The following is a 12,205-nucleotide window of genomic DNA, read 5'->3' as shown; positions in this document are numbered from 1 at the left end:
ATTCGGTGACTGGGGTAATCGGGATGGGTGTGTCAGAGGTGGTGCAGTTGGCGCATGATAGAGCAGGGTTTAGGGCTGCTGTGCATAGGGTCGCTATGAGTCGGAAACGACTCGAAGGCGCATAACAACAACAACAATCTCCAGCTACAATGAATAATAAACCAATTTTTAATACTAGTGGTGATAGAAACATCTACTTGTTTCTCTTAACTCTTTAACATTGATAACTCAAGTATTTCATTTTTGAAGTTATTTCAGACATATATTAGTAACATTTCTGTCAATTCTGAAGAATTCATGAAGGTCATTATGCAGAGGGGCCCACTTAACCCTGCTATGCCTTCTTTTTTAAAAAAAATTATTGTGATTTGAGTGAGTTTATAGATTGTTTTCCATTAATTCATGAACATTTTGTTTTATAACATTAATTACAGTACTCACAATATCTGATCATCCGTTTCTTATTTACTACCTTTCACTTTGTTGTTGTTGTTGTTGATTGCCTTTGAGTCAAGCACGACTCATAACAACCTTTTGAACAAAAGGCCTGAAGCCCTTCTACAACTATCAACATTTATCAAAGTTCATAGAGTTTCTGGAGGCATGTTGTTTAGGAAGTGAATGTCACTCCTGTTTCCAAACCTTTCACTTTACCCATCTTAAATGTCTATTCAATTCTTAATATTTACTCCCCTAATTTTTCTAATTCCTGGGAACTACTCAAGAATAATTATATCTGTGTGTAAACCTATCTTTATCTTTTTAATAGTTGTGGTCTTATATAATATTTGTGCTTTTGTGATGGATTAATTTCATTCAGCATAATGTTGTGTAGGTACATTCATGCTGTGCAACATTTTGTGCATTTTCAATTGGTTTTTAATGTCGCATAGTATCCCATTGTGTACCATAGTTACTATATCCATTAATCTTTTGAGGAACATTTTGGTTGTTTCCACCTCTTTGCTCTTATGAATAATGCTACAGTGAAGATAATGTGCACATGTCTGTTTATGATGTAGCTTTTATGTTTTTAGAGTGTACCTAGTAGTGGGATTCTAGCCACTACATGTTCTCTTGTTGTTCGTCTTCTTTATTTGCCACACACAATGTAAAATACATATTCTCTTTGTTATTATTGTTTGCCTTTGAGTTGGAACTGACTCATAGGTGACCCTTTAGCAAGTTTTCTCAGACTAAGAGGAGATGGGCCATCTTTCTCCCATGGAGTAGATGGTGGATTCGAACCGTGTGTGACTTTATTTTGTCAGCATGACTCTTTATCACGAGGCCACCAGATAATTCTATATTCTTTTTAGTGAACCTCGGTCTATATCCTCAATCTTGGGCTAGTTTTAAGGATGGAGCCCAGTTTAGATGAGAAGTGAACCCCCACTCACCCATCGTTTGTATTATTGCTGTCTCCTGGCTGCTCAGCACAGCGTCTGGCTAGGCTGTAGACCTGAATTTTCAGGTCTGGATTCAGTTCATAAGTATTTTGAACTCTAAAGGTGATCTGAGATCACCTCAAGTTGAAACTCTGAGTTCATTTTATTCTGTTTATTTGATTGTTACCTAGGTGTTGTATTTGGAATAAATGAAAATGTGTGAGTCTTACTAGGTTTTGTTGTTGTTGTTGTTGTTGGGGTTTTGGTGTTTTTTGGGTTTTTTTCTTTTCAGTTGATTGCATGAAAGAGTTTCATTAGTCCAAGTTAGAAGTGGACCCCAGGGGAGCTCTGGTGGCCTAGTGGCAAGGAGTTGCAACTACAATCCCAGAGGCGCACGGTTCGAATCCACCAGATGCTCTGCCGGGAAAAGGAGGGACAATCTCCTCCTGTACCAGTCAGATCTGATTTGACGGTACACACACACACACACACACACACACACACAGTGGACCCCAAGTGGTTACATTATACAAGCTGTGAAGTTTTACACTTGTGACAAGGGACAAGAGGGACATTTTCTACTCATTGCAAGGAAATCCTCACTTAAGCTTCAGTGAGCTACAAGCACTTAAAGCCCATGAACCTTCAGCTGCTCATCCTTAGTCCAAGCTCTACAAGGAACTGACATATGTTCTTGTGCTGGTTGCCCTGTATCTGAATATACTTCTCCATAGTCTGGATTCTCAATTACAGCACCATTGCAGGCAAACTTCTTAAACGCTTTCACTAGTTTCTTTTATCATAATCATCAGTGATCCCTTGGAAAGTTGTAAAGGTCTTCCTGCTGTTTCTCTCTTGAATTCTTACATGAATATCATCCTCAGTCCCAGCAGGAAGCAGGTCGTTACATTTACTTGCATCAACAAAGGGGTTGAAGGATTCTGGATAGCAGACATATGATAGGATTCCTTTTCCTCATTGGAGGGCGCTCGAGGGGGGAGGCAGCTGAGTTCTTGGCAGTGGCTCAGTGACTGGGGCCGAGCCTCCTAGTTTTGTAGTACGGATCTGAACTACTGCTGTATAAAATAAATTGCTGATGCCATCTTACACATTTCACATTAAAAGTGATTCTTTATCCTTTAATCATTGTCTTTATTTTTAAAACAGAAAGTCTTGGCATTTGAAGAGGCTGTGAACTGGATGAGATTCGTAGGTGACGTAACACTTCTGACTAAATTAGGATCACTGGAAAATTGTTGGCCTATGTTAAGTATTTTCTTTACTGAGTGTAAGTACATGCTTTAAATTGTCACTTCACTTAGTTTTTAAATACATTATTTGGTAAAAGGAAATGGGTAAATATATGACTTCAAATTTATTTTTGTGGTCAGAACTATGATGGTATCTGGTTGTCTTTATACCTCTGACTTTCATTCTTGATTAATGAAAAAATTATTACAAATGCTTTTGCTTTGGTCTGTCTGATGCCAATGCAAGAGTTTCATCTCTAGCAGTGCAATAAGAATGCTGTGGCTGTCCCTCTTAATCATGACCTCAGTTCCAAAAACCAACAGACTAGAACATGGTCTTATTAATTTATTTTAGACATTAAAAAAGTTATCCTTTTTCATGTATATCTTAATAAGAGAACTTTAATTATACAATTTCTTTCATTTTATGTTTCTTGTTAGAATTCTTTTTTTATGACATTATACTTAAATAAAAAGAATTCCTGCCAAATTGCTATCATATATTTGTATAAAACCTCCAAGAAAATGTCACAACCAAGGCTTATTTATTTTCATTCATAAGAAAAAGGAGTTATTATGATTGTAAAATTTTCCCCCTAGTGAACAATCTCACTGATTTCACATGCAAGCAAAATTTTACTGAAGATTATCCAAAAACGACTGGAACAGCACATCAGCAGAGAACTACCAGAAGTCCAGGTTGGGTTTAGAAGGGGTCGTGGTACTAGGGATATATTATCTGATGTTAGATGGATCTTAGCTGAAAGCAGAGAATACTAGAGGAATGTCTATCTGTGTTTCATTGACTATGCAAAGACATTTGACTGTGTGGATCATAACAAACTGTGGCTGACTCTGAGAAGAATGGGAATCCCAGAACACTTGATCGTGCTAATGCGAAACATATACTTGGACCACGAGGCAGTCGTCAGAACAGAGCAAGGGAACACTGCATGGCTCAAAATTGGAAAGGGCATATGCCAGGGATGCATCCTATCTCCATACCTTTTCAACTTATATGCAGAACAGATTATCTGGGAGGCAGGGCTCTATGAGGAGAAATGTGGGGTCAAGATTGGGGGACGATTTATCAACAATCTGCATTATGCAGATGACACAACCCTCCTTGCTGAAACTGAAGAGGACCTGAAGCACCTGCTGCAGAGAGTCAAGGACTGCAGCCTTCAACATGGATTGAGGCTCAATGTCAAGAAGACAAAGATTCTCACCACTGGACCAATTGGCAGCATCAGGATGGAGGGTGAAGAGATTGAGATTGTTCACAGCTTTAGTTTGCTTGGCTCCACAGTCAACACCATTGGGGCCAGCAGCCAGGAAATGAAAAGATGTATTGTAATGGGAAAGTCTGCTGTTAGGGACCTCTCCAAAGTACTGAAGAGCAATGGTGTCTCCCTGGAGACTAAGGTGCGTTTGATACAGGCCATGGTCTTCGCAATCAGTTGTTATACATAAGAGAGTTGGACAGTGACTAAGGAGGATAGAAGGAGAATTGATGCCTTTGAGCTGTGGTGCTGGAGAAGAGTACTGAGAATACCATGGACTGCTAGGAAAACAAACATAATTGTCCTGGAAAGGGTTAAACCGGGTGGCTCCTTGGAGGCAAGGATTCTGAGGCTCCGTCTAACATACTAAGGTGTAGTGAGGAGAGACCGGTCCTTGGAGAGGGACATCATGCTTGGGGGGGTGGAGGGACAGTGCAGGAGGGGAAGGCCCTCTATGAGGTGGATTGATTCAGTGACTGGGATAATCAGGATAGGAGTGTCAGAGACAGTGCAATTGGCACAGGACAGAGCGGAGTTTAGGGATGTTGTACATGGGGTCGCTATGAGTCGCAAGCGACTCGACGGCACATAACAACAACAACAATGAATCTATTGCTCTTATGAGTAGAAGTTTCACCATTTCTGTCTCTTGCACCCTGATTGCACTTTCTCCAAGATGTATTTGTTCTTTTGGTGTTCTATGGGATATTCAGTACTCTTCTTTAACACCACAACTTAAAGATGTTGATTCTTTTTCCATCAACCTTAATCATGGCACTAGTATTTCACATACCAGTAGGTCACTCACCATGGACAAGTTTCAGCAGAGCTTCCAGATTAAGATAAGCTAAGAAACAAAATTGGCCATTTAAAATGAGGCCGCCTACAATCCTATCAACCGTAGAGGAATATGGTTAGATACTGTACTAGAAATAGAGCCCTCAGGTTGCATAACACTGAAAAATGAGGAGAAACAGCTACAAACATCTATTAATAATTAGAATGTGAAATGTATGAAAATGAATCTAGGAAAATTGGAAGTTGCCCCCTGATTAGTTAATGTTTCTCTTTTCAGTCATAGTAGTACGTGCCTTTTGTCTGTTTACTAATCTTTACTTAACTATTCCTCCCTTCCTATCCCTGTAACCATCTAAGAATGATGCTGTTTGTAAATCTTTCCTTAGCTTTTTTGTAAATTCTTGAGAAAGAATATTTAATTTATAAACTTCTTACTTTAATTCTTCTTACTAGTTCATGGACCTTCGTACTCTAAGAATAAGATCATTGTGCTCGCTTCGGCAGCACATACACTAAAATTGGAATGATACAGAGAAGATTAGCATGGCCCCTGCGCAAGGATGACACACAAATTTGTGAAGATCATTACCAATGACTTTTATTTGAAACATTTTTAAACAAGCATTCTTTCTGTCTCTCTCTTTTCCCCTCCTAAAAATAAAATTTAGATAAGTATCATATAACTAAAATTGTAACAGAAGACTATGATTTGCTTGAGGAATTTAACACCCCAGATTGTGCAGGATGTACAGAGGTAAGAATCAATATTTACTTGTAAGTGGATTTTAAGATTTACCTGTTAGAACTTTTAGCACTCTCTCCACAAGCTAATAATAAATATGTCTTGACAACATACATATTGAACGGTTGTTGTTGTTAAGTGCCATCGAATTGCAGGTGACTCATAGCGACCCTATGACGGAGAGTCCTCGATGCTTGAGACATATTGAAGTATTGTAGAATTTAATAACATGGTAAAAAATGATTTTGAATGTTTATTTTTGGAGGAGGAAAAAATAAAATCTGAATTTTCAATTTTAACAGTTTTAATTTTGTTTTTTGAAACTAATGGTTTTTAATTCAGCTTTACTGAGTTGTAATTTACATGCTATATAATTCACTAGGAGCAAATATCCTTTAAAAAGGATTTAGGAGAGTATCTAATTCTTTAGTAAGTTCACTGACACCATGGAAATGATCTAGATAATTTAAAACTTTTAATTGTTTTAATTTTGAGTTTTAAAGGGGAAAAGTTTAGGTTATATCTATACCAATTCTGATTTAACATATATTCTTAATAATTTACTGCTTTTTTTGTTTGTTTGTTTTCTCATAATTTTTTAATACTCTTTTTAATAGTATTAATTTTAATGAAAATTTACAGATTTTGGATTTCCATTCATTCATTGTTACACTTTTCTCTCTGTCCACACCTCCCCCAAATACACTCATCTCTTTCATTGTTTTACAATCCCTCCCCCCACATCCACTCCACTATGCAGCCTTTGTTCTAGATTCCTGTCGTGACAGTAATACATAATCACACATCCCTTTTAAACAGTTCTCTCCCACATCTGTTTCAATGCAGTATACATTATTTAATCTAATTTTCTCAGTCCCCCCCCACCCCCAGGTCAGTCCTGTTTTACAACAGTAGCAGCATGCAGTATTTGTCCCTTTGTGACTGAGATACTTCACTCAGCAGAATGTCCTCCAGGGTCACCCATTTTGAATAATATTGCATGAGTTCCTTGTTTTTCAATGCAGTGTAGTATTCCATTGTGTGAATATACCACAGCTTCTCTATCCATTCGTTTGTTGATGGGTGCTTAGGTTGTCTCCAACTCCTTGCTATTGTGAACAAAGCCACAATAAACATGGGTATGCATATATCTGCTTGGGTAGCAGTTATGGTCTCTTTGGGGTATATTCCCAGTAGTGGAATTGCTGGGTCAAATGGTATCTCTATTTACAACTTTTTGAGAAAGTTCCACACCGACTTCCACGGTGGCTGTACTAATTTACACTCCCGCCAACAATGAATAAGGGTTCCAGTTTCTCTACAACCTCTCCAGCTTTTGTTGTTTGCTGTTCTGTTAAATTTTGCTATTTTTACTGGAGTGAGATGATATCTCATAGTTGTTTTGATTTGCATCTCCCTTAGAGCTAGGGATTTTGAACATTTCTTCATGTGCTTGTTGGTCATCTGAATGTATTCTTTGGTGAAGTGACTGTTCACATCCTGTGCCCATTTCTCAATTGGATTGTTTACCTTTATCTTGTTGTGGTGCTTAAGTATTTTATAAATTCTAGATATAAGTCCCTTATCTGACATGTCATTACCAAATACTTTTTCCCAGTCTGTGGTTTCCGTTTTTACCCTGTTGGAGAAGTTTTTGGATATTCATAAGGATTTGATTCTTAAAAGGTCACATTCATCTGTTTTATCTTCTCCTGGTTGTAGATTAATTTACTGCTTTTTATGCGGTAAAGACCATTGCCAAAGCCTTTGATTCATGTTGGGGGTTTTTTTTTAAGCATTCAAGACTAATTACTGTATCATTTTTGCTACCCCAACTTTACAGTTCTAGCTCATAAAGCTTTTTATCCTGCCATACTATATAGGCTTAAGATTGATTTGTAAATGATAGTACCAAATATTGTACATAAGGGGATAAATCATTAATAATTAGCTATATTAGTAGTGCATCATTAGAGATAGGCTTCTTTGAAAATAAGTACAAAAATGACGTTCTACTCTCACTATCTACATAAGTTGCCTCAGTTTATTTCTAATGTAAAAGTTAAAAACTCAAAACCATTTTTTCCAGGTATTGGGGTTCTGGGTTGTCTTTGGAGTTAACTGATGAGTCATCTTTCATGTTGGTTTTTCAGCAAGGAGAAATTATGAAAATAAGAGGAAATGAAGAATTTTCCAAAGATAGATTTCATCTTGCTATTATTTATTATACCAAAGCCATGGAATATAGGTGAGATCCTAATAGAAGAATGGTTATTTTAAAATGGTATTTTATGTGACAGATCAAGTTAGAATGCTCATCAGGAGAAATAAAAACAAACTGAGGAATTTTATAATTCTTTTTGACTTGGTGAGTAAAACAGATTTTCTTTTTTTTAGATTTTCTTGTCTTTAGTCATTTAAGAAGTATTACAGATGACATAAGTACATGAATATAACCAAGTAGTATTATTCAAGCAAATCAGGCAAAATTGTTCATTTAATTCTACTCTACTACTTTCATTTAAATCTTTCCAGTGCAAAGTAATTTATTTTGTCTTGTCATGTAAGTTCTTTCATGTTATTAATTGACTTAAAAGACTTAGTTATAATCCTTAAGATACTCCCATTGTGAGATTCTTGCATTTTAGAAAGGACATTTTTTTAAGGTGATGGCTGGTATTCCTGAGAGAATGCCCTTTCAGCCTGTCTGTGCTCTGCTGTTAGAATTTTGTAGCATTCCTCCCTCCAGGTGGACCTCAGACTCAGTCCTTCCACTGAGGATCTTGGCTGTGTCACCTGATTTTTGACAGCATTTATGATGCTCTATAGACAGCTGTTCTTTTTCCTACTTTGCCCTCCCTTCTCCAGAGGCAATGGATATATCAAGTTAGAATGCATAGAGAAAGCATCTGAAAAGCTGCTACTATGCCCTGAGGAAAGAGAAATTATGTTGTACCACATAGATAAAAGTAAAAAGGACACAATTTAAAATGAAGCTACTTACTGTTGCCATTTATAAACTTCTTTGTTGAGTGGTCAAAGTCCTGTCTGTGCTGGTAACACCCTCAGTAGTTAGCACATAGCATTTGCTAGGGTTTGCAATGGCCCATCACACCTGCACCATGAGCTGGACAGATCAAATAATGCTATCTTCATTTTTATGTGGGGTAGCTTAAGTTGATTGGAACCAAGTTAATTCATAAAGTGAAAAAGCTGAGAATTAGCCAATTAAAGACTCCCAAGTCCTATATTCTTTCTGTAATGCTATAAATATGTAAAGTTCTTGAAATTTTTTCCACATTTTACATTTTCTGTGGGAATTTTGTTTTATGTGCAATGCATCTTACTATATATTCTTTATTTTAAAGACCTGAGAATCATCTGCTTTACGGAAACCGAGCTCTATGTTTTCTTCGCACTGGACAGTTCAGGTAAATTTAAAATCCAAAATACTAGTTAGAGTATCCCAGTCACTGAATTATTTAGGTTAAATACCCATTTTGGTGGAGAATTTCTGGTTTTTAATCATGCAAGAAAATCTTTGCGTAGAATCTTGCAGAAATAGATAAAAGGTTAAAAGACGTTAATATCAACAATGACAGCAAGTTATTTTTATTAAGTACAAATACTACATAATGCATTATTTAGGTGTTTCATATATATTTTTTTAATCTTCAGGACCGTCTTAGATGTTACTGTCTGATTTTAAATGTAAAGAAACTCCTACAGCTAGCAAATTGTGATGCCACAATTTGAACACAAGTCTTATGTGATAGCGTCAAACCTTCATTTTTAACACCTATGTTATGTGCTCTCAAGTTGGAAATGACTCGTAGCTGCTCCTTTAGCAGAATTCAGAGGCAGTAAATCACACAGGAAGAGATTGCTCCTCTTTTTCTTGCAGAGCATCTGGTGGATTTGAACTGCATCCCTTTGGATTGGCAAGACAACTCCTTGCCACAACTCCTTGCTACTAAGGCTCCATGTAACACCTAGAGGTTCTTTTTATTATAGGAATGAACCTGTCTAGTTCTGGAAGAAGTATCTTTGCTGTAACTTTTCTTGAAAATTAAGGGGATAACCTTTTGTAAGTGAAGGACAGCAGATAAAATTGATGGTGGCACTATGGCAATGAAGTCATGACTGTATTCACAGTTCTTTATGTTGACTTTGAGGTTTTATGCATTGATTAAACAAGAGAGTTGGTATGCACCATATTGTCTCTTAGTTTTAAAATTGTATGAGAATATTGTTATATGCTGTTGAGTAGACTGCAATTCATAGTGACCCTGTGAACAATAGCTCTGAACCCTTTTTGTCTTGAGCCAGTCTCACTGTTTTACACACCTGTCCCCATAGCCACAATTATTATGTCAATCCATCTCATCCAGTGTCTTCCTCTCCTCCGCTGATCCTTTGCCCTTCCAAGCATGATGTTCTTTATTGATATTACTATGCCTTATATTCATGTAAGCAGTGTTGGAGAAATTAAAAAATACTTTCATGTAGTTGTTGTTGTTATGTGCTGTCGAGTTGCTTGCAACTCATAGCAACCCTATGTACTGTAGCCCTGAAACCTGCTCTATCCTGTGCCAATCTTACTGTCTCTGACACAGCTACCCTCACTACCCCTGTCACTGAATCAATCCATTTCATTGAGGGTCTTCATCTCTTACACTGTCTCCCTTCCCTCCCAAGGACAGTCCCTCCAGGGACTGGTCACTCCTTGCAACCTGCCCAAAGTATGTCAGACAAAGCCTCAGAATCCTTGCCTCCAAGGAACAGCCTGGTTTCTCACCCTCTCTAGGACAAACCTGTTTGTTCTCCTGGCATTCCATGGTATAGTCAATATTCTTTTCCAGCATCACAACCAAAAGGCATCAATTCTCTTTATGTCGTCCCTAGTCACTGTCCAACTTTCTGACACATAACGAGTAATTACAAAGATGATGTCCTGGATCAGGTACACCTTAGTCTCCATACTGATGTCCTTGCTTTTCAGTACTCTGGAGAGGCCCCTGACAGCTGACTTTCCCATTAAAATTAGTCTTTTGATTTCCTGGCTGCTGGTACCAAAAGTGTTGATTGTGGAACCAAGCAAATTAAAGCCGTTAACAAAATCTCAATCTCTTCACTATCAATCATAATGCTGCCAGTCGGCCCAGTGGTGAGAATCTTTGTTTCCACACAGAAGAAGAATACTAAAAAGAAAACCAAGTTAGTATTTGGGAATCTTCAGAACCTAAAGCTGCTGTAAGCATAGGGTTGTGCATAATGTATTAAAATTGTATCTCATAGTTGCATTTGACTTTCCTGTCACCCAAAATAAAAAGGGAAAGCAGGATCATTTACATAATTCTCATTGTCCATAAAAGAAACATCATTTCTTTCTTTTTTTAAAATAGAAACTTTTAATTTAACTTATTATCTGCTTTGTTTTTTATTTAGTTATGTATAAAGGCCCATTTAATCAACTGTTTAGATTGGTGAAGGAAAGACATTTGAACTACACAATAGGATTTAAAAGCAGTTGAACTCTCTCAGACCCTTGCTTCAAGCATGACAAAGAAAAGGAGAAACGATGGTTGTGACAAGAAGGGCCAAGGTCACGTGCAGCCTATTCGCTGCATGAACTGCGCCCGGTGCGTGCCCAAAGACAAGGCAATTAAGAAGTTCGTAATCCGAAATATAGTAGAGGCAGCTGCCGTCAAGGACATTTCCGAAGCTAGTGTTTTCGACGCCTATGTGCTTCCAAAGCTCTGTGTGAAACTGCCCTACTGTCTGCGTTGTGCCATTCACAGCAAGGTGGTGAGGAACCGTTCTCTTGAAGCCTGGAAGGACTGAACACCTCCACCTAGATTTGGACCTCCAGGTGCTGCCCCAGGACCCCACCAAAGCCCATGTAAGGATTTGATTCCTTAAAAACTGAAGAAAAAACTTGTCTGAAAATAAAGTGGAAATTACACTTTTTTTTTAAAAAAAAAAGCAGTTGGTCTTGATCAGCAAAAAAAATGGTTAAACTGTCTCTATATGCTAATGATATGATAGTGTACACAGAAAACCCCAATGACTCAACCAAAAAACTGTTAGAATTAATAAGTCAGTTTAGTAGAGTGGCAGGATATAAGATGAATATCCCAAAATCAATAGGATTCCTCTACAGTAACAAAGAGAATTCAGAGATAGAAATAAAGCAGTACCATTTATAATAGGACTTTGAGTTCATCCCACCTGAATTTCAGAAACAGATTTGAGGCCTTGAACACTAATGAGCGAAGATCTAATGAGTTGTGGGAGGATGTCAAATGTATTATCCAGGAAGAGTGCAAATGGTCATTACAAAGACAGAAAAGAAAAAAAAGACCAAAATGGATGTCTGGAGAAATTCTGAAGATATGCACTGGAGTGTAGAGAAGCCAAAACACAAGGAAGAATTCAAGATACTAAAGAGCTGAACAGAACTGTCCAAAAGGCAGCACGGGATGACAAAGCAAAATATTGCAATGAAATGTGCAAGGAGTTGGAGTTGGAAAATCAAAAGGGCCGAACTCATTCAGCATTTTTTAAGCTCAAGGAACTGAAGAACAAATTCAGATCTCGAGTTGCTATAATCAAGGATGCTTGAGGCAGAATATTAAATGATCCAACAAGTATTAAAAGAAGATGGAAAGAATATACTGAGTCACTGTATCGAAAGGAATTGGCAGACACAGAAGAATTTAATGAAATAACATATGAGCAAGA

The 12,205-nt window shown here is 37.5% G+C and overlaps 1 protein-coding gene across 1 annotated transcript in view; it reads left to right on the top strand.

Moving 5' to 3' along the window:
* The first annotated feature begins 2,561 nt into the window (after nt 1–2,561).
* TTC3 (tetratricopeptide repeat domain 3) overlaps nt 2,562–12,205 on the top strand; it is a 124,251-nt gene continuing 114,607 nt past the window's right edge. The window contains exons 1-4 of the mRNA XM_006886780.1: nt 2,562–2,676; nt 5,388–5,473; nt 7,615–7,709; nt 8,830–8,892. Of these exons, the coding sequence (XP_006886842.1) occupies nt 2,589–2,676; nt 5,388–5,473; nt 7,615–7,709; nt 8,830–8,892 (332 nt within the window). The 5' untranslated portion in view covers nt 2,562–2,588. The remainder of the gene's footprint in view (nt 2,677–5,387; nt 5,474–7,614; nt 7,710–8,829; nt 8,893–12,205) is intronic.

Source organism: Elephantulus edwardii, unplaced genomic scaffold (genome assembly GCF_000299155.1).
Source record: "Elephantulus edwardii isolate Elephantulus edwardi_28Jun2011 unplaced genomic scaffold, EleEdw1.0 scaffold00051, whole genome shotgun sequence".
Lineage (NCBI taxonomy): Eukaryota > Metazoa > Chordata > Mammalia > Macroscelidea > Macroscelididae > Elephantulus > Elephantulus edwardii.
Note: the sequence above shows the minus strand (reverse complement) of the source record. Positions and strands in the feature narration are given on the sequence as shown.